Here is a 24,103-nt window from a genome sequence, read left to right as displayed (position 1 = left end):
AGTCATTTTACACGTACGCTCCCACTTTTTATTTATATTTTGAGTTGCTTATCAGTCTCGACAGGTTGACAAGTCAAGTTACGACGACGGCAGCGTTAGCGACGCGTATGTCTACAGTATATATAATATATAATAAGGGCATAACGCAGATTGTACACTCAGTTTTGTTTTTTTCTTTATTTTTTTAACCCAACCGTGTGTTAAGTCACTCGAAAAGTTATGTCAAGGGAGAGGGAGAGAGAGAGAGAGAGAGAGAGAGAGAGAGAGAGAGAGAGAGAGAGAGAGAGAGAGAGAGAGAGAGAGAGAGAGATTAAGTATACGCTCTAGAACAATAATTAACATTTGAGAATTCTCGTTCCATTTTCACTGAATTTTCATTTTATTTGGAGTTGTTGTCTGCCTTTACGATCGAATTAACGCGAAATAGAAGTAGGAAGAAAGAGCGATTCGTCGTTCACTGAAGGACTCGAATCACAGATCATAATAAGGAGTGTACATATACATTCATGGTCGCATTGCTATGCACGCAAAAATTATTAATCGATTAATTTAAACGAATATAAGTTGTTTGATTGTGAAACAATTTGAAGCACTCTACCATAAAAAAGACTCCATAAAAAATGTATGTATTGTACTTTCTAATCTAGATCGTAACACACTTTCGTTTTTCACACGTATATACAGCGAATACATTTTTGAATATTTTTACTCCTTGATCGAGCTTTACTTGCTTTCTTTAAAAAAACTTGTGAATAATGAGTGCGCGACCTTGAGTATATACATTTCAGATGAACAATGAAATTATAGGGCAACCAAGACTTCTGGTTTCGTAATTTGATCAAATTTTGATTTTCATTGACGCATTTAACCGTCAAGTAAAACATTGAATTCTACACTTGGAATATACCGTTGTTGAGACGCAACTGTTTTCTGAAAAAATTTTTTTTATATAATTCTCATCTCTCACTCTTCCATTATTCACGCGCAGCATCTTGCTAGTAACTGAGCAAACATATTTATAATTTTACTGTACGACATTTCTCTATTGTCTATAATGTTCTAAAGCTACCTAATATGAACATTTCATTTTTTTCGAGGTATTGTTTATTAATACAATAACGATGATAATAATATGACTGGTAATGATGTGACGACGTCTACAACTGCGGATCTGCTAAAATGGATTTAAAATACACAACTGCGCGCAAATTGCTTTATGGAATGACCAGCTATACATATTTTATATTGCCGTTTAAATCGTTATGTAAAAACTTGTATGTATATGCCTACAAGTTTCAATTTGTGTTGCATTGTGCGCAAGTATTTAAAAGCTCATGCTATATGAAAAAAGAAGAGTATAAACTCGATGGGGTGTCGTGGAAGCTCGAAGCTATATAGTAATTACAACTTAACGCGTTATTCACTAAATTTCGATTTCGGTATTTCAATTTGATTCAAAATATCGCCGTTTCACCCTCGATCATTTTTTTACCTTTCGTTTTCTTGTGTAAAAATATTACATAGCTGGTTCTTGCATACAGCAGATACGTTGTGGTATTTTTCATAGATCGTTATTTTTACGCATATTGATGGACTTTGATGGTCTACTACAACTATACCTAATTATATTATCATGATTGCAATGGCACCGCACATTCGGCCAATTTTTATATATACTCCTAATTAAATTTAATAATGTTTGTCCGTAATGAACAAAAACGCAAGAGATATTCCTTGGTAACTACTTTGTACTTGGGCATATTGAATGCAAGATCTAGTTTACGCTCAAATTTATTAGATCTAAAATAAATAAATTCAGTTTCCACACATTACACGAGAATATAGCTCGTGTTACATGTGTTCTGATCTTTAAAATTTCTTATAAAAAAATTGTGTGCGTTGTAAATCAAAATTTCGATTCTTTCGAGGTCCTTTACCCCTTATCTGATGCTGAACATATTGGTTTGCATATAGTAAACGTGTAAAATTGCAACGATTTTCGCGTAGATTAATTGCTTCAACGCAATAAATTAATATATGCCTTGATGATAATATAACATAATACTCTATTCATAATAAGCAAAAGCTTGGTTTTTTTTTAAATTTTTTGCAAGTAAACACAAATTTCCTCACTTTGATCAGAAATGTTTTCAAAGCACATCTTCATTCGGTTAAATGAATACAACCCGCACTGCACAAAAATCGTTACAGACTCTATCATTTACTATAATATAATAGTACATCACATACACGCATAAGGACGGACCTCAAATATTTTTATTTATTATTGCGAATCATTTGAGCAAATTAAAGTGTCATATTAATAACAAACTACTAGTGTGGTTTTTAGTCAGCATTACAGCTCTGTATTTATCTACCAGTCTTGTTCATTCTTGGTTCATAAAGATTTGTTTGCATTTTTACGAAATTATTCCTGTATGTTTGACAGATTCTTTATTTATTTCGTTTGTTTGTTTTTTCGAAAAAAACATAGTTAATTCAATTTCATTTAATTTTGGACAAGAAACAACTGAGAATACGTGTGAAAATTTCAATTTTAGAATCAACGAATATGGCACACTCGAATTTGGCGTACTCGGGTATTGCACAATTTTTTGACTGCTGCAAACTTGTAGAATTTTTCGCGGGAAGACTTGTGGTGCTCGATCTAGCGAATAATATTATTTAACGCTTATCAAGAGAAATAGATACACCGATTTTTTTTATTCATAACACATATGTGATGCATGCACACAGTTAAAGCGACTTGCATAAACTTGATCTTTCAGTTTGTTTGTGTGTGTGTGTGTGCGTGTGTGTTTGTGTGCGCGCGCGCGCCAGGAAGCCAGATACTCGATGCTATTGAATTGTACAAAACTTTATTTTGATCTATACAGTATATGGCAAAAATTATATACTGGCATATGTATATTGAAAGAAAAAATCATTCAAGGATATCTTAACATGTTACGTTTGATGCTACTTTCAAGACAATTTAATAATAAACATAGTAAAAATTGCTAATCATTCCCTTTTTAGCCTAAAAAAGTTATATTCTGATAAATACGTATTGAAAAACTTGATAAAACTCTTGTTCTGAAATTTTACTAGAACATAAAAACCATAATAATTACATACTACGCGATTTGTCATTCCTTTGCTCACGCACATCAGACTTTCATTTGATAAAACATTGTGTAATAGCAGTCCCTCGTGTTGATGTTCACTATTTGTATTTATTTTTATAACAGTGTGGATAAAACGGATAGTCCAAACTGATTGCGATGCGATGTAAGGGAGGTGCTCAAGATGTTCTCCATTTCGTCGGGCAGCAAACGTGTGTTGTCGTCCGCGGAGCAATAACGCGATAGTGCAGTCGGGGGCGATCATCGTCTACATAGTTAGTCACAGTTTAAAGCAATAACATAAATATCCTGATAACCTTTTAATAACTGATGGTTGTCGATTAAAATGTTTTTTCATGCCGATTCGATTTTAAACACATATACACATAAGTAGATAGAGGTCGCGTAACCCATATACCATTTTTTTAATCGCCCAGTACAAACAACACACTATTATTCCGAGCTAAATAATATACCCTATCAAAAAGGTGATAGTCGATAAAGCACACTTTGATACAATTCATTTTCTTCTTGGAAAAAAAAACAAAACAACCTAAATTTCCCTTATTAATCTTACACTCATGCTATAACTCGATGACATTTTTTCATGTCCAGCGATTTGATTATCAACTATCGCTCAAATATGTCAAATAAGAAATTTCTTTTCCTGAACATTACAATCATAAGCTGACTGCGCACATAGGGGCCAATCGCAAAACCACGCACCAAGAGTTACTGCGACAGTCGCGCACTATACAATGCGCTCTCAGTGCAGATTTAATGGTCCTTTAATGGTGAGATTCAGCAGTGGCGATCGCCAGCGGCAACTACGTTCGGCGGTAGCGGCGGCGGCGGCCCATTCTTATCTGTGTATGTATCGACTGGTGAGCGGTGGGACAGTAAGCATCTCGATGGGCAAGGAACCTCTTCTCTTCGGAACGACTACGACAGGCCCGCCGCTGGGCTCGGATATAAAACTGTCCCGCTTGGAGAAGTCACGTTTAGACCTGACGTTGCAGCCGCTGCTGCTGGTAGTTGGCCAACCACCAGCGTTTTCGTTATTGCCTGCGTCGACCTGCTGGTAACCCGGAGCACCAAGAGCTGGAGCAGTTTGTTGGCCGCTGGTGAACATCTCGGGACCACCGCTCCTGCGTCTACGCAGCAGTTTTTTGCTGCTGCGAATGTTGCGCGATTTTCCAAGGAGTCCTGCAGCAGGGTTCACGCTGCCACTGCCATTAAGGCTGTTGCGACCTAGTGGGTCACGCCGCAGCTCCGATATGTCGGCGGGTACGCTGCCGCGTCGCGAGCTCGGGATGGCCCCCAAGACGCTTTCGCCGGAGCTCATCATCAGACTCGCTCCCTCGACCTGCACGGTGAGCCGTGGAAAGCCATTATTATTGCTACCAGTATTGTTATTGTTATTGTTGTTGTTGCTGTTATTGTTGTTGAGCGGGTAGTTCTCGCGATCGGCTGCTGCATAAAAAGAGAAAGAGAAGCCATTTACGATGAGTAACAATTGATCATAATATACAGATTGCTTCAATTAATACTTGATGGTTTCCTACCTGTCAACTGAGTCAGATTGCCTGCCAGTAGGTTACCCAGAGCTGCCTCGTGTGGCAAGCTCGAACGTCTGCGGCTGCAGTTATTGCCCACAGACAGTTTTTCGCTGCGAATGCTCAAGCCAACTCGATTAATTCCTCCATCTGCAGAAAGAGAGAGAGAGAGAGAGAGAGAGAGAGAGAGAGAGAGAGAGAGAGAGAGAGAGAAGTAACAAGAAAGTGACCAGTTATTGAATCGCAGTAATCAATGAGCGATTGAATACAAATTATTTTACTAACTTGGATGAGTCGTGATGTCGGCGGGAACGGAACCGCGCCTGGAGCCGATGTCGATCGTCGAGCGAACGGAGGCAGATGTACTGTCGTCGAGCCTGCTGGCCAACATCAGTCCCACTGGCGCCGAACCCCTTCTTCTTGCCAAACCCTGAAAAAAAAAAAAACAGTACTTGTTAACGTCTAGCGCGCGTGCATGCAGAAAGACGATGAGCGTTTTTCACGCCATCATACGAGTTGCGCGTAGACATAGGGGGCCGTACCTGGTTATTGGAACGGCGATTGCCGAGGGCGAGCAAGGCCTTACTATTAACGGCAAGGTCGTCGCTGATGCCCACCGCACGCGGATCGACGTTTTCCTTCATGAGCTTGAGCATTTTCGAGCTGCAGCTGACGTTCTTATCGCGAGCAGAGTCACCCGCGTAGTCGCGTTTACTACCAGGTAGACTGAGGCTGTCAGCGCTTTTGCGGCTTGGCTGTTGTGCCTGCTGCTGCTGCTGCTGCTGCTGCTGCTGCTGATGATGATGATCGACGCTACTGCCACTGCCATCGCTTGTGGGCGTTGCGCTTTGCTGCCTGGGCGGCGAGTCTGGCGGGCTGCCGATGAAGAAGACCTTGTGCTGCTGCTGCTGCTGCTGCTGCTGCTGCTGCTGACCTGGCTCTTGCGTGAGCGGTATCGTAGTGAAGCGTCTGCCCGTAGCGTTGGCCAGTTCGGCGCTGCGCGTCTTGCTTTGCGCGGGCGTCGAGTGCCGGCGCAGCTCGGCAGCGTTGGCGACGTTGCCCGTAACGCTCGACGAGCTACTTAGCAGCATCGCGGAGGGCGATTCCAGGGCAGTAGTGGACGATACGAGGCCAGAAGCCGGCGCTGGCGAGCCCGAGCGCGAGGAAGAACTATCGGCCTCGAGAAGCACCTCCGCGGTGCAGCACTGCGACATCTCGGCCGTGGTCGACATATAGCGCATCCGGGCGTACGGCTGGACGGGCGGAAAGGTCTGCTGGCGCGTGAGCATCGCCTGGCGCGGCTGTGCCTGCGGCCCCGGCGAGTCGTGCAGGGCTTGCTCCCTGCAGGGGCAGCAAGACGGGCGTGATTAATGGTATCGTTATATCGTGGTAAGTGGGAAAAAGGTTGGAGCGTACCAGGGCTGCTGCTGCTGCTGCTGCTGCTGGACCAGGCTACTGAGCCGCGAGGCCTCGAGGCTGTTGGCAATGCTGGCGATGCTCGTGTCGGGCAGCAGGTTCTCAGCGCTGACCGGGCGCTCGGGGGCGGCTGGCGAGATCGAGGAGCATGTGAGCGCGGCGCTGGGCGCGGAGGCCTCCGAGCCGCGGTGCAGGCTACTGCGCGAGGAGACGCGCGAAGGCACGAGCGAGGCGGCGCCAGGCAGGCTCTCGCGGCGAGCAGTCGTCGGCCGAGGCGCCAGGCTCAGGCTGCGGCAGACGCCGAGCGGCACCGAATGTCGGCGAGCCTCGCCTGCCCGGTCGAGACTGGGCTGCAGGCCGGGGGGTGCCAGGCTCGCGGGTGACGGCATCGGCAGCTCCAGACTGCCGGAGTCCTCCTCTGTGCACTGCGAGAAGCAACGTCCGAGTGTTTGAGCAACCGCCTGCCCCCTGTAATCGAGCACAGCTGCACTGACCTCGGAGGGCTCGATGGCCTCGGTGACCGGTTCGCTGCCGCCGCCGCAGGCTTGCTGCTGGAGCGGCTGTTGCGCCGACTCCTGGCTGCCGGCGGCCTCCTCCTGTATCATGAGCTCCCAGTGCTGCTGGTTGGCGCGCAAGTGTCGCATGAGCGAGCGGCTAAAGTCGTCGTCGAGAAAGCGGTGCCACTCTTCGTAGAGCGGCAGCACTACAAACTTGAAGAAGCCCGCCTGGATCTTGGGGATACTAGTGGTGTGCCTGTCGCAGAGCGCCGTCACCGGTAGGTTCAATTGGCGCTCGTAGTCGCCCTGCCGGAAGAACTCCTCGCAGACCTTGTACGACCACTTGCGCGATATATCCCAGGGCCGGCAGGGGTTCGAGATGTCCGCGCACTTGAGGGCGATTTGCAGGATAAAGTGTCGGTGCTCGGGCTGCTCCATGTCGAGCTCGCGCTCGTCCAGATAGCGCTGCCAAGCAACAAAGCAACAAGGTCGTGCTCTCGCGTCAGTTGGAGGCTGTTAGTTGCGCGGTTCGGAAAAATGCCCGATTTTCATACCTTGAAACGGGTGAGGAACTCCTGCTGCCGGGTTATGTCCGTCGCGAGGATGAGCGAGCTGATGTGTCGCTGCAGCTCGGGCTTGACTCGATCCGGCAGTTGCTCCGAGACTCCGCTCTCCAAGAGGCAGCCCACCGCCGACCTCCAGTGATGGTTCTCCAGGACCGAGGTGTTCTGCGGAGGAAATTTAAAAGTTGCAGGGTTACGCTCGGACGATTTCCGCTCTTCTTTTGTTCTGCGCGCAGCCGTACCTCGTAAAGAGCGGCCAAGTGGTTGCTCGTGGCGACGAGGAACGGCTGGTTGACGCCCGGGTGGTCGAGGTCGTGCGTCACGGCGGCTATCAGCGAAGCCATTATTTCCAGATAGCTCAGGTGTCTTCTTATCTGCAAGCAAGCCGAGCAAGGAGGGTGTTGTAGGCTCCTGGGTGGGTGGGGGAGAGAAGGAGAGAGAGAGAGAGAGAGAGGCGTCGACCAACCTGTTCTTCCTGCAGGAAGCAATGCATCGCCTGCGTCACGTCCGCGGCGTGTATACTGTTGTGGTAAGGATTCGTACTGTGATAGCCTTCCTCGATCAAAGCTGCGCGAGAAAGCATGTGCTAAATGTATAGATGTATAGAGGTGGGGCCAGCCGTCTAGCGGAGACTCGGATAAACTTACTGAAGAGCTTCCAGACCCTGACGACGTCCAGGTTGAAGTGCTCGAGCAGCCCGTACCAGTGGAAGAGGTGAACGCAGAGCACTGGCAGAGAGCGGCCTGAAATGTCGATTGGATGAGTATGTGATTGAGATAGGGAGGCGGAGCGCGCCTAGGTAAGTATACCTCCGGTAGCCGTCTCCAGGGTGAACGCGTTGAACTTCCAGTTGGCGACCCTTTGCAGGACACACTGCGAGGGCAGAGCAGAAAGAGGCGCTTGTATACGTTTCAACATGATGGCTGCATTAGGCGCATTAGGCGCATTAGGCATACCTGAACCTGGCCGTGGGAGACGTCGTCGAGGAGGCCGGGCTCCTGATCGAGGGAGCGCGTGACGAGTCGCTTGCGCCTACGCTTGTGCATGGTGAGGAAGCGGCCCGTGTGCTTCGGCCGGTACTGGCTCACGTCGAACTTGGCCAGCAGCAGTCGCTCGAGTTCGTCCAGCTCGCTCGGCTCGTCCCCTTCCTCGGCCGCCCGGCAGCTCGGCGGCCCAGCGTCGCCGGCGATTGCCGCGGCCGCCTCCTCTGCATCGATCGATCGTTCGTTTTACTTATCCTTTTTCTCCTCCGCAATTCATTCGAGCAATTGTAAGATAAAAGTGCTCACCGGAAATCCGCTCTATCAGGGCGTTCTGCTCGGTCGCGCGGTCCAGCATGATCTCGGGCGAGCGCCTCTGCAACACACGAGGAGCAGATGAGGAGAAGGACGCGCGCTGATTATGTGTCATCGTAGTCGCGAGTTGAGTTATTTTCCACTTGCGGCGATTCGAGTCGCCGAGTGCAGGCAACTTGCTAATTTTTCCCACCGATGTTTCCCACCTGCATGCGATTAATCGTGCGATTTCTCGATAAGGAAATTCATTGCCTGCCGTCGGCATTTTTTCCTCGGCTACTTATACTGCCGCTACTACTACTACTATACATTCTCCCCCGATGACAATTGGCTCTAATCGTCTGCGAGCTCGCTTAATTGACGGGACGCGCGCGCTCTTTCTCTCTCTCTCTCTTTCTCTCTCTCTATGTTCTTGCCCCGGCGTCTATGTGCGGCGCCTCCTGTATCCGCCGCGAGTCGGCTGCTAATTAGTCGGCGTATTGTTTGATCGATAGCTGGCACTGCAGCGGCAGCAGCGACATAATTTTTTTCTCATCCTTCTTAACGAGTAGCGTCGTTTCGAGTGTCGCAGCCCTTGGCTAAATCGAGATCGCGCCTACGCGATGCTATCGACGAGATAGCATGCATGCTGGCCGTATAGTCGCGCCGAGTGTAAAAGAGTCGAGGGGTTGCGCTGCGGTGCAGCCTGGCTGACTCGACTCGCCCGTTCCGCAGCTCTCGCGGCGGCAGCCCGTACCTATATAGGTTTCTAATATAGGTATAGAGAAAGAGAGAGAGAGAGAGAGCAGCAGCGGCAGCGTGACGTCATTGACTTTCGGGTCATGCACTGGAATTCAGGTCGACACTCGCCGCCGCCGACGCTAATACTCTCTCGTATGCGCGCACGGCTCTCTTCTGCAAGCTGCAGCGCAGCTCTCACTCTCATTCGTCTACGAATCTCTCAGGAGCTGACGCTGATCCCTCTTTTCGTCACGCCTGCCTGCCTGCCTGTCTGCCTGCCCTCTACACCCTCCGCGATTCCGCTTGGCTCGGCAAAGTATGCAACGGTCGGGCTCTTTGGCGGAAAAATGTAGCCCCCAGCATTTCTCCCGCAAATTGCGCTGCCGCCTATTTCTTCAGCGACATTTATATGCGCGCGCTCACTTTGGCCAGACGGAAAATTGATGCCACTTGCGAATGCCGCCGACAATTGTCCGCGTTATGCAGAGCTTCCGACGCTCAGCGGCCGCGCTGCTGCGGATATCTCCGGCCTGCGTGTGGAGGCGACCACAGGAGCCTCTAGGGAGCCCTACTTGCGGGAAGGTCGACTCAAGGTCGTCCCCGCGATAGCGCACTGCGCTTCTTTCGCTCAAAGCGTTGGACGTTTTTCCCCGTTACGTTGCACGCTCGCTCCGACTGCGCAGCTATTAATCGTCGCTCGTAATAAATTTCTTTTGCTTTTGCGGACTTAAAAAATAGACGCGCCAAGCATTGACCTTTGATCGGCGATTAATGTTCGCGCACAGGCTTCTAAATTATTTCGCCGATAAAAAGCTTCTATGGAGCTATTAATATATATATATATATATATATATATATATATAAGTATACAGGCGCACATGCCGTGCGGGAAGCGAGAATCGAGCCGCGCGTTATTTTTAATTGTCCCCAACTGCGCGCGTCTCGCTGTTGTATTAATAAACAGCTCGGCGAATGAGAAAAATGAAAAGAAAGAAAGTGACGACGACAATCGAAGTGTACAAAGGCCCGTGCTCCGCCGCTACATATGCAATTACACGCAAGGCTCGCGGTATTTTGTATGCCGGGCACGTTCGATGGATCCGAGCATCAGCGATTGACCTGGTTAGCGCAGGTCGCCAAGACGTCACACTAAATGTCGCTTCGAATTCTCGCTCATTAGATTGTCGCGCGCGCCGCACTCTCTCTCTCTCTCTCTTTCTACTGGACCGCATTTATCAATACCCGTCAAGTTCATTTAATATGCCAGCTTGAAGCGCGATTCATTCGAGCTTCAATAGCTCGCGGAGTTCATTGACCCCCCAGCTCGTGCCGTTATCGCGAGAGATTCAGCGTTAACATTCACTCCTATTCGGCAATCGAGTTACGATCATGCGCGCGATCAGAGTGAGGCGGATAAAGATCGTACATGAGCCACTGCTTCTTACTTGCAACGAACAATGAACGATAGACTATATTGGCCCGCGCCTCAAGGTTTGGCGCCTCTTACGAAGCGCGAATTTTTCAAATCCTTGCAGGTTATTAATAAAATTGCCACATTGACTCTCTTCATCGCGCTCTCACTCGTTATAATACGGCCTGGACGTAAGAGAGAGGCAAACTATTTTCAAGTCTCGCGCTTCTATTTCTGATGCTTTCTTCAAAACAAGAGGTCACCGACGACGACGACGACGACGACGACGACGACGACGACGACGGCGGCGGCGGCGGCGAGATAAGCGCGCGACAAACGCGGCCAAATAGATAGAATAGATCTCGACCGTGCGGGCGCGCTCAGCTATCTCGTCGTCGGATAATGTACTACACATACAGCAAGTACGAGACGAGCGAGCGAGAGAGAGAGAGAGAGAGAGAGAGGGAGGAGTGTTTTTGTCAAGTCCGCACGGCTTATTCGTGTGTCGCGCGCGCGAGACATGGAAATTTTATTGGTATTTTTAAAAATCGCGGCTCGCTCTATCTATTTTAATCTCGCATGCAAAAGAGTTGTGCTCGGCTTGGAAACGAGCAGAAAAAAACATTTCCTCGTTCTATTTACAGCATTTCGCCGTTGAGATTTACGATCGTGGCTAGGAGAAAAATTTATCTCGACATCATCATCATTATCAAGGAAGGATTTGCGCGTTTTTTCCGCGCTCTCTGCAAATTGTTGGAATCGCGCGAACGGCAGAACGAGTGGAAGCAGAAGCGAGAAGGGCAATAGTGCACAGCGACGCGAGCAGGTGATGCGGAGTAAAAATAGCCGTCGTGTGCGAGAACGTTAATTACGGCGAGAGGTGTATAAAAATTGATCGGCCGCGCAGCTGCACACGCACGCAGCTGAGATGCGCGCGTGTGTATTCAGTGCCGACGGCTCAGCTGCACTCTGCAGGTGCACACAGGCGAATGGCCATTTTGTTGTTGAGAAGATTCGCCGCAATTGACGAATTGATAAACCTATAGATCGACGGATTGATCGGCGCGGAGAGCAAGACTCTCGAGGAAGCGGCGGGGCGAAGGGAATATTGGCTCATGTATGTACATACCAGCTACGCCGCTTCTGCAGGGGTAGCTCTCAGCTCGGCTGCGGCGGGCGCTTGCGCACGAGTACAACGTAATATATAGAGCAGAGAGCCAGTGAGCCAGTAGCCGCGCGCGGGAGGGGAGATCAGGTGTCGGATCGATGCAGTATTCAGGAGCTGCCCGGCGGCGGGTCTGACTCTCCCTCTCTCTCTCTCTCTCACACACACTCTCTCTCTCTCTCTCTCTCGCTCAGCGGGGGATGAGGCGCGGAGGACCGGGGAGTGTCTTACCTGCTGCTGCTGCTGCTGCCGCTGCTCGTCCGCGCTGCCGGCGCTCGCCTCGAGGTGAAGGCCGGCCGGGGCCGGGGGCAGCTCCTGGTAGCAGGCCGAGGACTCGCCAGAGCCCCGCCTGCTGCCGGCGATGCACATGGCCCTACGGAAGAGGCCCGCGACAACGGCGCAGAGGCCGCATTGCATACTAGACGCGCTGGCGCTCGCGCCCCCGACGCCGCTCGCGCTCGAGAGGGACGAGGAGCCCCGCGCACCCCCCGAGCTGCTCTCGCTCCTCCGGTGCTGCTCAGACGCCAGCTTGGCGGTGAGCTCGGACCGCCTGCTCCTGCAGCCGCGATTCCTCAGCACCGCCGCAGCCACTTTTAACGCTTAACTCTCGTCACTGGTGCACGCACTTGGGCCTGTAGCCGGGGGCGTCGGCTGCTGCTGCTCCTGCATAACAAACTCTACAGCATGTCGCGCGCGGAGTATTGCACAGCGCGAGAAGGAACGTGGGCGGGGCGAGTCGGTGCTGCGCGCTGCACATGCACGTGCTCCCGGTGCGCGCGCGCGCGCACTCTCTCTCCCTGTCTCGCTCTCTCGCTCTCTTTCTCTCTTTCTCCTCGCTCGCTCTCCCCCGCTCTCCCGCTCTCCGCATCGACAGCCTCCTCCACCTCCGCCTCCGCCTGGTCGTCGTCGTCGCCGCCGTCGTCGTCCGCGTCCTCGTCCCCTCCGGGCCTCCTCGTCATCCGTCGCGGCTCGATCGCAGAGCTATCCGCACTACTCGCTTGCTGGTCGCGCTGCTGGCCGCCGGCGTCATCGCGGTCTCGCGCCAGCAGCAGCTTGTCGCCGTTCCTCGCACTTGTCGCACCGAGGCACGAGACTCATTCTCCGCTAACTCGGGAGCTGCAGCGAGTGAGCGCGCGCGCTCTCGCCGGCCGGCCGCTCAGCACGCACTGACGACTGCCGCCGCTGCCTGGCAGCTCGCGAAGCTTGCGTGCGCCGCGAGAGACTCGAGAGCTCCGCTCCGCTCTCCTTCCCTCTCCGCCGCCGTCACCGCAGCCGCCGCCGCCGCCGCCGCCGCCGCCGCCGCCGCCGCAGCCGCCGACGCCAACGCCGCCGAGCAGCGCGAGCTAAGCATCGGCGGCCAGGCTCGCCTACACGCCTAGTATCGCGCCTGCGCCTCCCGGCCTCTACGGCCAGACGAGCTCGAACCCGCGACCCGCGACTGCCGCCGCGCCGCTTTATAACCAGCACCGCTGGCACCGGAGCACCCAGCACTCTCGTCTCTCCGATGGCCTCCGCAGGCAGGTCCGCGCTCTCCCTCTGGCTCTCTCGCGGCGAGATGCAGCTGCATCAGCTATATAGACTCTCCTGCTTGAGCCCGCGCCCGCGCACCTCGGCAGATCAATATAACGCAGCTCTCGAGCCGCGCCGGGCCATGCTCGCAGCAGCAGCAGCAGCAGCTTTACTCTAATTACTCTCTCGCAGCTCTAAAACGTTGTTGCATCCTCGTGCTATTTCACCTCTTCCTCCTCCTCCTCCTCCTCCTCCTCCTCTTTTTTTTCTTGCAGTTCTTCTCCTCCCCCGGCCTCTTGGGCTTCAATACCTACGAGTACTTACGTGCCGCACGGCGAGCTATTGATTTTCATATCCTCGAAATGCGCGCTGCTGCGCCAGCTCTCTGGCTTCTGCTCCCGTTTCCCGTGATATAATACATCAGCAGACTGCTGCAAGTTGCAGCCGAGTTGTGGAGTCGCGGGCTGCCCCTCGGCCCTCGCGGAGCACACACGCGCTCGGCTCTCGTTTCGGCCCCTCCTCTCGCCGCGCCGGCTCGGCTATTCCCGGGCCAGCGGCCAGCGAAATTTCCAAGAAAATCAAAAGCAAACCTATCGGACGAGTTTTTCGCTGTCGCTCCCGCGGGGATTACACTCTTCGCCGGGGGCTGCGCGTCTGCACGTGACGCTACATCGTATCCCACAAGATGCGATCGATGAGGCGCAGGACTAGGATAAAATGCTGCCTGCGCGGCTGCGTATCGACGCGGCAGCGATTCAGAGCTAGCCACAAAAGATACGCGCACAGTGCAAGTGCGGAGTAAAAGGGCCTGTTTCGTTTCTTTATCTTGGGCGGCTACTTGTAATCTAATCCCTTTTCGTCTTGGTAGCGCCAGGCGCGCGCGCGCGCGCGCGGTCTGACCACGCGCGGCAGCAATCTACTTATGGGTCAGATCCCGCTCATTCTCGCAACGGCTGACGAGAGAGGTTTCCTTCTTTTCCGCCGTCGCCCATCAACTGTCTCGTCATCCAAGACAATACGATCGTTTACGGACTTTAACTGCGGGCGGAGCGCAAATCTGGCCTAGCCTGCAGCCGCTCTCTAGCTGCGGTGCAAAAATACGCACAATTTTAAGGACCCATCGATCTTGGCCAGTCGCTCCGTTCCTAGAGATGCGCACACTTAAACTATGTACATACATTGTGACATAATATTTCATAAGACTTATAAGCCTTATCTCTTACTTACTTCTACAACTAGCTCGCGATAAGCCATCTTAACAGGCTTTTAAATCGACCGTCCGAGCACTCTCTTTGGCATTGTAACGATGTCAATTGGCAGTGCACTGCATTGTATTATAGCGTCAATTCATTGTATATTTTATCATTTCTGTTCTCAAATAAATAAATAAATAAATAAATAAATAAATAAATAAGAGTATGGATATCAATGCAGCAGGGCAGCTAGCGGCATCACGTCAACGGGAATTGGCATTCTCGAAATAATGCTCTTCCCTGCGTTAATGCTAGTGCGGGACACACCCTCGTGTAGCGCCGTCATCGCCGATCATGCAGAATTCTTTTAAAGACCCCGGCATGCGACATCTAAGGGTTAACGCGCATACTTATGCCGACAGACAACTCGACAAGTACTACTAAATAGTCGCGTTCGGCGTTCGTCAGTCCAGCTGCCGCCTGCCACCATCCGACTGGACTGGAGTCGTACGCTACCGGCTGGCTACTCTCGCGCGCGGATGCGATAGCCCTATCACACGTAAAAAGGAATAGCGAGGAACAGCAGCTGACAGCCAATCAGAAGCAATCTTTAAACGGACTCATTCCTTCGTGTTATCTCCCCACCACCTCAGTAAGGAACAAGTCCGTTTAACGCTTACTTCTGATTGGCTCTCAGCTGCTATTCCTCGCTATTCCTTTTTACGTGTGATACCCCCCATATAGTCCTACGAGCGACACAATATTATTATATATACCTACTGCAGGTATGAGCGCGGCGCAAGTAAACTCGGCGCCTCACTCCCTCGCATCGGGCCAACGTGCGCTTGTACTTTGTCGAGTGTTCAAGACTCGCTGCTATATAGCAATTCGCCGAGCGCGTCGTCTCGTTACACATACACATGTATGGCTCGCTTTCTAACTTGATCTACTTGCAGCCTAGGTATATATGCGTATTGCGTATATACCTCATAAGAACATAAGAAGAGAATAAAACTGATGTCGGAATAACTCACTAAGGTATCTTGGAGGAATGTCCGGATGATAATCCCAGTCATGCTGACGCCACCGCGCCGAGAAAGCACCGCCGGGGGAACGACAATATCAAGCGCAAGTCTCGGTAGAGCCATCATAGTTGGATGAGTTTTCATTCGTTCTATACTGCGCACTGCAAAGGGAAAAGCCATACGTGCGTAAATAAGCCGACAAGCGGATGAAAGCGTGACATGTACGCGTATACATCGATATCAAGATAGAGTTTGTACAGGTGCATGCGCGACGTACAAACGATAAGTATACTTGTATACGCAGATACCGCGCGCCGCGAGGGTATATAATATGCGGTTTCGAGTAAACGGGAGAGCGCGATCTGCGCGATTGTCACTTGCCAATAAACGACACGCTATACAAGTATATGCGCTTACCTTTTGACGGACGCTTGAACAAGGTATCGAGAGCGCAGCTGCAGAGCACTTGATGTTTCCTTTCTAATTCTTTTCTGCAGCTCGCAGGCCCGTTATCTCCGCTAGCTCGTATATAGCTATTATCGCGGCTGTACATGCACTTGTTTACAGATTAGACTTTTGCTTCTCGCGCGTGTATTCGAGCCACTTTTACTTGCGCGCCTGGGGGTTAACGACCCGCAGATGCATGCACATACTCTTATTCACAGTAGAGAATAAAAAACACGCTGCACAGTGTACTCTTTACACCCTGAGCCCTGCATTTTCTATGCTCTTTAGATTGAGCGATAAGCGGTGCCCAAACCCAAATATACGCGTACACAGGCACACAGCTTGTTCTTCACAATCACTTGTTCCCCGATCCATTCTGATTTCTCGGAAAGAACTTGATGCTATAGGGGCGCACAGTGTGCGTTAATAAAACCAGCGTATAGAGCAAACGGCGACATAACCTCGCGCGGTGCATTAAGACGTATGTAAGTACGCGGCGCGACACTGTTGCGGATTGTTTAATGTTTTGTTAAATGCAATCAAAAACCGACAATATAGAACACCAAATACTTGTGAGGTACAGCTATATCTACCGCTTGCTATGCAGCCTATGCTGTACATGTATACTGAACTAAACTTGGCATCAGAACTGGAGCGATGATATCTGGAAGGATACTAGGTATAGGTATACGCCATACGGTATACGACAAGTATACCTATAGGTATATAGAGAATAGACCGGCGGCCCGCGACGGCGAACCAAGACTATGGATACACGCATAAGTGCAGGCGCCGCGCTGCGTACCGTACGGACTCTCATGCGTGCGTCCCTTTCTGTCTCTCTCTCTCTCTCTCTCACTCGATAATGCGTTCATCTACTGCGATATTCTGCTGCGAAATAGCATTGCGGGTATTGGTGTGTGGAATACTGAACCTATTTTCAGAGCCTACTATATAGCTCGTCGTGTAATCGAGAAACTTGTTAGAGCTCTTTGAAATAAGTACTTAATTTGCATTCGAAAAGAGGCTGACCCGTGATCACTGACCAGACTGACCTTGACCACATTTTCGCACATACACGCTTGTGACAATCGTTTTATCAAATCAAATGCAAGCGCAACAATTTGCGACTCTCATATAATTCGAGTATATTTACTTGTTTATTTATGAAATACAATTTCTGTATGCATATACAAACTTGCCGTTTGTGTACATACATTTATGCAGAATAAAAACGTGTAGTTAATAACTATGATTAGTATTCTCTACTTCAAGAAAGAGCATTATGTGTCTCTCTGTACAATTATTTTGTATTTCATTTTTACAGCTTGTACAAGAAATTTTACTAACAGTAACATTCATTTTAAAACCATCTTATTTCTTTAAAAAGGCTTCAAGTACATACATAACTTGCTGTACATTTTTTACACATGGCAGATATAGTACACAGGACTTGATCAGTCTCCAAAAGCTAGTTTATTTAATAACAAAACTAAATATTGTGTTTACAAGTGTTTTTTGGACTGAAAATCTGATGACAGTCAAATCCTTTTGTCAGATAAATAAAACAATCTTTATCACAAGGTATTAGCAAAATATATAAATTTTTATTAACTAACGAGCTCAACTACCAGTCGATGTATGACATTTGACAGATGACTTGTAATATTCTTGTGTGCTGTAATTACAAGTCAAGTGTGATTATAAATATTTCAGCAAATTTCCCGTGAAGAGTATGTAAATTCTCTGAGAGTATGTAAGTCTCTTGAATGCTTTTTTTATCTATACAACTCAATCGCCTATCACAGGATTGTAGAAGAATACCGTGTATTTTTAAATAATATATTTCGGACTGGTCTCTATACTATAACTCTATACATAACTAGCATGATTTCTATTGCCAACATCATTGCATATTCGTCAAATTCGGTACTGGAACTTGGAATGCGCTTGCTCGCGCCAATTAATAAGATATTTTGATTAAAATAGTATCATGTTTATATTGATGGTACTCAAATATCTGCAAACATCTGGACATTGCTTTGTTTGCACCAAATTCACCATACATCACAGTATGGTCCCCTTCAATTGAGATGGTTACTTGCAATTTTAATGAATAGTTCTTGAAAAGACTTGCCAATATGATCGGGTTGGAATGAAATAGCAAGTCAAAATCATTCCAACATGTATAAATTGGTGTAATTTTGCTCATGTACTTGTAGCACTAAAGGCTACTTGAGGCATTTTGGTATAATCTCAAAAAGTATCATCTAGTGTTAAATTAACAGAAGAGTTCCTGCTATCAGGTGACTGGATCGCTAAATAACGCCTTCTTAAAATTTCTTGCAAATCATTACATGGGCTGTTTTCCCGCTTGATTCGCAATGGCCGGCCATTGGGTGATCTAGAAAATTAATAAAGAGATAATGAGGAGATTTGTAACCATCAGGAAAAAAAAATTCAAATACACCTAGTTGATATTATTTTTACATACCGTGCAATAGGTTTTAGTTTTACTTGATCAATATCTCTCAAAAGCTCTCCCATAGATTTCTGGGCAGCCAGTGGGGGTTTATTATGTTCTTGATTCATATGATCTTGCAAGCTAGCTCTTGCTGCTATACGAGGAGTTTTTGGTGGTGGCAGTGGAGGTGGCGGAGGTGGTGGTTGAGCAGTATTGTTTCCATTAGACAAGCACGGCTCTGAAATCATTATTGTTTCAATTTTTTTTATGTTATATATACTTGTACGTGTTTGCAATATCTCAAGAAAAAACATATACTTACGAGAGGCACTTGGTTTTCTAGTTTCAACAATTGTCGATATCTGCTCTCTTAAATCTTGCAACTCTTGCTCCAAGGCAAGCAGGCGTACTTCCGAACCAAAACTTATAGGCTCAAGAAGATCTGGTTTACTTGGAGCAAGTCCATTACTAAAAAATGGTATTTGTATTTAGTGATTTTTAAACTTGTATTATATAATCAAGATTAATCGTAGCTTGACAAAATGAAAAAAAAAAGATCCTTGTTCAAACTTTATATTATAATTTAATCTACGTAAAAAATTGAAATTGCCTCTAATTGATTAACAAAATTTGCCTGTTTAAGCCAATAGATGTTTTTTTATGAAAAAGAAAAACTCAAAACTTGCTACTATTTAGCCTAGTCATTAATTATTTTCTTACGTAATGGGATATTGTTTTACCTTCCTATACCTAAGCCCAGATTAGTATCTCGAAAACTCTCACTGCTTTCTTGATCAATCATAGAATTGGTCATGGAGTGTAATGGGGTAACGCTAACGTAAACTTTTGGTGGAGGCTTTAAAGGTAAGAAAGATCCGATGCGTCTTACAATACTTCTTCTTTTTCCATAGTACTTGATTGGTTCACCCATTTCTGAAAAACGGAAGTTGAAAATATTAATGCTCATTACTAATTACTAGATGTAACAATCATTGACTCAGTGTAGTACAGAACATTGAAGCTTGGCAATGCACTTGCAAGTGTTGTGTAATTCTACTATCAACATTTTAATGCCAAGTTATTATTGCACTGCAGTATCAATTGATTAGTTACTTGTAATGGATTGAATGGCTACAAGTATCCAGAAACCTGATTATAGTCAAACAATTTTTCAAGTGCAGCCAGGCCAAAATATATGCGTTAACAGCTAGTTGATACTTCAACTCGTGTGACGTGTGTGCGTGTACATGCGTATTACGTATTTACAGGCACACGCACACGCGTGCACGTACTAATAATGTATTCTTGACTTGTATATGCGTTTACTGTACCCCGATAGCGTAATAGCCAATTCGCTAGTTCCAATAATTCGAATCGTGCAAATTTTACGGACTAGAGGCAAATACCTACTAAATAATAAGTTAGAGTGCACATGCGTATGTACGGGTGCGATGCAACACGACACAACGCGCGCACCACACCAGTGCTCGCTTATTCACGTCCGCTTGGCTTGAGAACAGATGATCTTGGCTTGAATTGGGATAGTTTCAAATTCTATCAAGCCATTCGCTAACAAGTACTTTGATGTTTTTTCTCTCCAGATTTCTATGTAGGTTACACGCACGATTTGAGTGATTTGACATTTGAGGCTTCCAGTCACACTTGTATACAAGGCTGGTTCACTGCAACTGGATAATACGCATGCGTGATACGCCGATGCCAAACACCCAGCGCAGATTTTACCGCACTTACAGTTCTCTACCCAGTGCTGCTGCCTGCTGGAAGCTGCAGACCGACTGCAGCGAGGGGCTGTACGCCAAGTCAGACGAGCGCTTAACTTTATGTTTTCCTGCAACATTTTCAGAATACAAATTTATAAATATACGTTACACGTGAACTATGCAGAAACATTTTGATTTAAAAAGCATAGGGCACAGTCCCGCGATTAACATTTGATAGGAAATACTTAAAAAAAAAAATAACAATCAATTTGAACGTATAACTCGCAAGAATGAAATGTATTGACTTGCATCTTCATTTTGTTACTTATACTGCAGCCGCATAAGGCTGCGTTTAGATGGAGTCTGATGGCAATCTTAAGAACGGCAGATTGGAGAGACCGCGAGATTTAAATTCAACGTCAAAAGTATAAAACAGTCATCATCATAAATGTTGTGATCCACTTTATGGATAGATATTATAATATTTACACGAATAATCACGTTAATGCATCAGCGAATCATAATTTTTTCGAAAATATGCTTGTAAATTTCATAACCTCAAAATGGCGGATGTCGCGGCATATTCACATTGACATTTATAATATTTTACTTACATATTTGTCTAAAACTGAATGCTGTTTTATAAAATGATACAAAAACTTTTCCTAAGGTGGATCACAACATTTATGATGATGACTTTTTTATAGTTTTGACGTTGAATTTAAATCTCGCGGTCTCTCCAATCTGCCATTCTTAAGATTGCCAGACTCCATGTAAACGCAGCCTTATAATCATACCGTCCTCGGGGATAGGTAAAAGATGCGGCGCGCCATAATCCATAAACGCTAAATGTCTAAAATGAACTGATGTATATATATGTTTATGTATATACAGTAGAAGTAGACATTAATAAATATATAATAATATATTGTAGCATAGCGTAACCCGCTACAGCCGCTAGCGGCGCTAGGTGTCAGTAGACTCTCGATTCTCGAATCTCGATCATACCGAATTATGCTATAACATACTTATATAGTCGTTCTTGTTCGAGATTATCAGTTCTCCTCGCGGCCGTATATTAGTAGAGTGTCGTTCTAGTCGTGCTAAAAACGTGTGCCACCAACCACACATCGTACGGCGAGACCGAGAAAGAGCGAATTTTCAAAATGGCGACTACCGAGCAAGTGCCGGCCGCAAGCAACGAGGTCCCCAGCCTAAACTCGGACAACGCGGTAAGTCCCTCACACTTGTCGACCTCGACACTTGGTACTTTCAATAGCCGCGAACTCTCCTCAACGCCGCGTATTCCAAACCGTCGACTCCTTGCTGCAATTGCTCTCCTCTATAAATGCGCGCGTGACGTGCTCCGCTAGCGACTATTACGCGCGCGGAGGACAAGTAAGTATTTGTGGTGGTTTTGTCACGCCAAGAGCGCCGCAAGACCAAGTACCTCGACTACGTCCCCGAGAGTAAAGAGCTACAGATCCGAGCCGGGTCGAGTACTGCTGATTAGTAGCTCTACTTTCTAATACCTAGCTGGGAGAACCAAGGTAGGACGGAGAGGGTTATGACGATCGGGCCCGCTTATTTCTCGTTGATTTCGCTCGTGAACAGCCGCATTACAGTAGAATATAGAAGTATGCAAGCGCGCTGCACGACGTATTTGTCCGCGTGAATGTGTGCGTGCATACATATGACTGCACCCGCATATAACTATGGGTAGGCATATAGGTATACAGTATCAAGTTGAGCGAGAGGGAGAGAGAGGGAGAGAGAACCGGCGCGAAACAAAGAGTACAAGAGACGCGCTCTTTTTGGCGGGCACGTGGTGCGCGAGTCGAACATCCGTTATACACTGCTGTGCCAAGTAGTGTCCCGCGGCGGCGTTCCTTCCTTCTTCCCCTCGACGCCGAGACCGGCGGTCTACTCTCGACCTTCAGGAGCACGCTGCACGATAGTCAAGACTCGTTTACGCTGAAAAAACTCTTGCTAGCTCTCTTGCAGCGCACTGCCGAACATACGCATGAACAACATCGTTGAGTATCGTTTTTCGAGGAGCTACTTTATTGCGCAATTTTCCCCATTAGAGTTTGATATTGACACTGTTGGCTTATCAAGTCAGCTCATTTTTTGATCTTTTTGCAGACATCAAAAATGGAAAGCATGGACGTCGTTGAACCTGCAAACTCGGTGGCCGCCAACAAGGATGTACCGGCGACGAACTGCAAAGATCCGGTGGCAGTCGACGACATGACTTCAAGAGATTACTATTTTGACTCCTACGCTCATTATGGCATCCATGAAGAAATGCTCAAGGATGAAGTGCGAACAGTGACGTATCGTAACTCTATGTATCACAACAAGCACCTCTTCAAGGGCAAGATTGTATTGGATATTGGTTGTGGTACTGGAATCCTTTCAATGTTTGCTGCCAAGGCTGGAGCTGCAAAAGTCATTGGTATCGAGTGCTCCAATATTGTAGAGTATGCCAAAAAAATAGTCGAGGCTAATCATCTGTCAGATGTTATCACGATATTGAAAGGAAAGGTGGAAGAGGTTACCCTGCCTGATGGAATTGAGCAAGTTGACATAATCATTTCCGAGTGGATGGGTTACTGCTTATTTTACGAATCCATGTTGGACACTGTACTCTTTGCCAGAGATAAATGGCTCCGTTCGGATGGCATGCTCTTCCCTGACAAAGCAACGCTCTATATTTGTGGAATTGAGGACAGGCAGTACAAGGATGAGAAGATCAACTGGTGGGACGATGTCTATGGTTTTGATATGAGCAGCATACGAAAAGTTGCCATCAGTGAACCTCTAGTCGACGTTGTTGATCCAAAACAGGTTGGTTACCGCGGCTTGAATGCAATCGAATTTTTATTTTAAATCCACTTAAATTACGCATATTCATGTGTGTATATGTATATACCTTTTAACCTTTTCAGGTCGTGACCAATTCATGCTTGATTAAAGAAGTGGATCTTTATACTGTGACCAAGGCAGATTTGACCTTTTCGTCGCCGTTTGCCCTGCAGGTGCGCAGGAACGACTACGTCCAAGCCCTTGTCACCTTCTTCAACATCGAATTTACCAAGTGCCACAAGCGCATGGGTTTCAGCACCGCCCCCGAGTCCCAATACACGCACTGGAAGCAGACCGTCTTCTATTTTGACGAGTACATGACGGTGAAGAAGGGTGAGGAGATCTTCGGCGTATTCTCGATGGAGCCAAATGCGCGAAACTACCGAGATCTCGACTTTACCATCGAGATTGACTTCAAGGGCGAGCTGGGACAGATACGTGAAAGCAACCACTACCGTATGCGCTGATTACACCGATTGGCTAACGCGATATCGACGCCGTGTAGTCATTTTTCCAAGAGAAAGACAAAATGAAAGAAAAACTGACCGCGAGTTGTTCTAAACTGGACGCAATTGCCGATGGATGCCAAAAGAAGAAAAGAAAAGGGAAAACCCGAGGGCTAAATGACTTGATTCACCTGTTTGCGTCTGTCAGCAATTGCTTCTGGTCGCCGTTGCCATTGCTGCAATTATATATACAATTTTTTTTACGTTGATGGAGAGATTTTAACGCTCTTCTTGGGAGTGCCCAGTCTCGAAATACTTGCAATGGTATCACAATAGGTATACGTCGATGATTACCCGAGTACTCTTTTGTGAGCACGATTAAATGCCTGTCCTTTTTTTAAGCCTATTGAGTATTCTCTCAATAGTATATATGTTTTTCAAACTAGCGTTTCCGAAAAATTTTACCTTGCCCAGGATTATTATGTCAAGCGATTATTCCTTGAATCCAAATCTTGGCAATATATTATATATAATTCAACACTGATGACACTTGAGACGATGAATTTTTGTTATAATTTTATCCATTCAAATACATCGATTATAAAAACACGAATTCTCTCTTTTCTTTTACCTGGATATTTTACTCGAAACGATAATACGAAAAAAATTCAAGCGGCTTGGA

The 24,103-nt window shown here is 47.4% G+C and overlaps 3 protein-coding genes across 16 annotated transcripts; 1 reads left to right on the top strand and 2 right to left on the bottom strand.

The window, feature by feature from the left end:
* Nucleotides 1-188: 188 nt before the first annotated feature.
* On the bottom strand, nucleotides 189-16,617 carry LOC100114896. 4 transcript variants are annotated; one of them, XM_008209490.4, is made up of 15 exons: nucleotides 15,893-16,612; nucleotides 15,485-15,636; nucleotides 8,447-8,513; nucleotides 8,114-8,364; nucleotides 7,967-8,030; nucleotides 7,805-7,900; nucleotides 7,624-7,724; nucleotides 7,400-7,531; nucleotides 7,149-7,322; nucleotides 6,592-7,059; nucleotides 6,098-6,522; nucleotides 5,224-6,022; nucleotides 4,967-5,111; nucleotides 4,691-4,831; nucleotides 189-4,598 (listed from the first exon to the last, which is right to left on the bottom strand). In XM_008209490.4, exons 1-15 carry the CDS (start codon nucleotides 16,026-16,028, stop codon nucleotides 3,988-3,990), a joined length of 3,762 nt encoding a protein of 1,253 aa, XP_008207712.1. In that variant the 5' UTR covers nucleotides 16,029-16,612; the 3' UTR covers nucleotides 189-3,987. The 4 variants fall into 4 exon arrangements, with proteins under 4 accessions (XP_008207712.1, XP_031780628.1, XP_031780627.1 ...); XM_031924768.2 differs by having other exon boundaries at nucleotides 189-4,595; nucleotides 6,098-7,059; nucleotides 15,893-16,617; XM_031924767.2 differs by having other exon boundaries at nucleotides 6,098-7,059; nucleotides 15,893-16,613.
* Nucleotides 16,618-17,279: 662 nt separating this feature from the next.
* Nucleotides 17,280-21,223, bottom strand: LOC103316328 (mitochondrial fission regulator 2). Of its 8 annotated transcripts, XM_031924797.2 has the most exons (7): nucleotides 20,722-20,875; nucleotides 20,139-20,235; nucleotides 19,797-20,074; nucleotides 19,127-19,319; nucleotides 18,709-18,854; nucleotides 18,417-18,624; nucleotides 17,280-18,326 (listed from the first exon to the last, which is right to left on the bottom strand). In XM_031924797.2, the coding sequence occupies exons 4-7, from the start codon at nucleotides 19,315-19,317 to the stop codon at nucleotides 18,179-18,181; spliced, it is 693 nt and encodes a 230-aa protein (XP_031780657.1). In that variant the 5' UTR covers nucleotides 19,318-19,319; nucleotides 19,797-20,074; nucleotides 20,139-20,235; nucleotides 20,722-20,875; the 3' UTR covers nucleotides 17,280-18,178. The 8 variants fall into 8 exon arrangements, with proteins under 8 accessions (XP_031780657.1, XP_032453493.1, XP_032453491.1 ...); XM_032597602.1 differs by lacking the exon at nucleotides 19,797-20,074 and having other exon boundaries at nucleotides 20,722-20,965; XM_032597600.1 differs by lacking the exon at nucleotides 20,722-20,875 and adding an exon at nucleotides 20,905-20,919 and having other exon boundaries at nucleotides 18,417-18,854; nucleotides 19,793-20,074.
* Nucleotides 20,896-24,034, top strand: LOC100114945 (protein arginine N-methyltransferase 1). Of its 4 annotated transcripts, none has more exons than XM_016981939.3 (3): nucleotides 20,896-21,339; nucleotides 22,253-22,957; nucleotides 23,059-24,034. In XM_016981939.3, exons 1-3 carry the CDS (start codon nucleotides 21,274-21,276, stop codon nucleotides 23,440-23,442), a joined length of 1,155 nt encoding a protein of 384 aa, XP_016837428.1. In that variant the 5' UTR covers nucleotides 20,896-21,273; the 3' UTR covers nucleotides 23,443-24,034. The 4 variants fall into 4 exon arrangements, with proteins under 4 accessions (XP_016837428.1, XP_031780645.1, XP_032453490.1 ...); XM_031924785.2 differs by lacking the exon at nucleotides 20,896-21,339 and adding an exon at nucleotides 21,376-21,505; XM_032597599.1 differs by lacking the exon at nucleotides 20,896-21,339 and adding an exon at nucleotides 21,518-21,657.
* Nucleotides 24,035-24,103: the final 69 nt, after the last annotated feature.

The sequence above is a fragment of the Nasonia vitripennis genome, chromosome 2, assembly GCF_009193385.2.
Source record: "Nasonia vitripennis strain AsymCx chromosome 2, Nvit_psr_1.1, whole genome shotgun sequence".
Lineage (NCBI taxonomy): Eukaryota > Metazoa > Arthropoda > Insecta > Hymenoptera > Pteromalidae > Nasonia > Nasonia vitripennis.
Note: the sequence above shows the minus strand (reverse complement) of the source record. Positions and strands in the feature narration are given on the sequence as shown.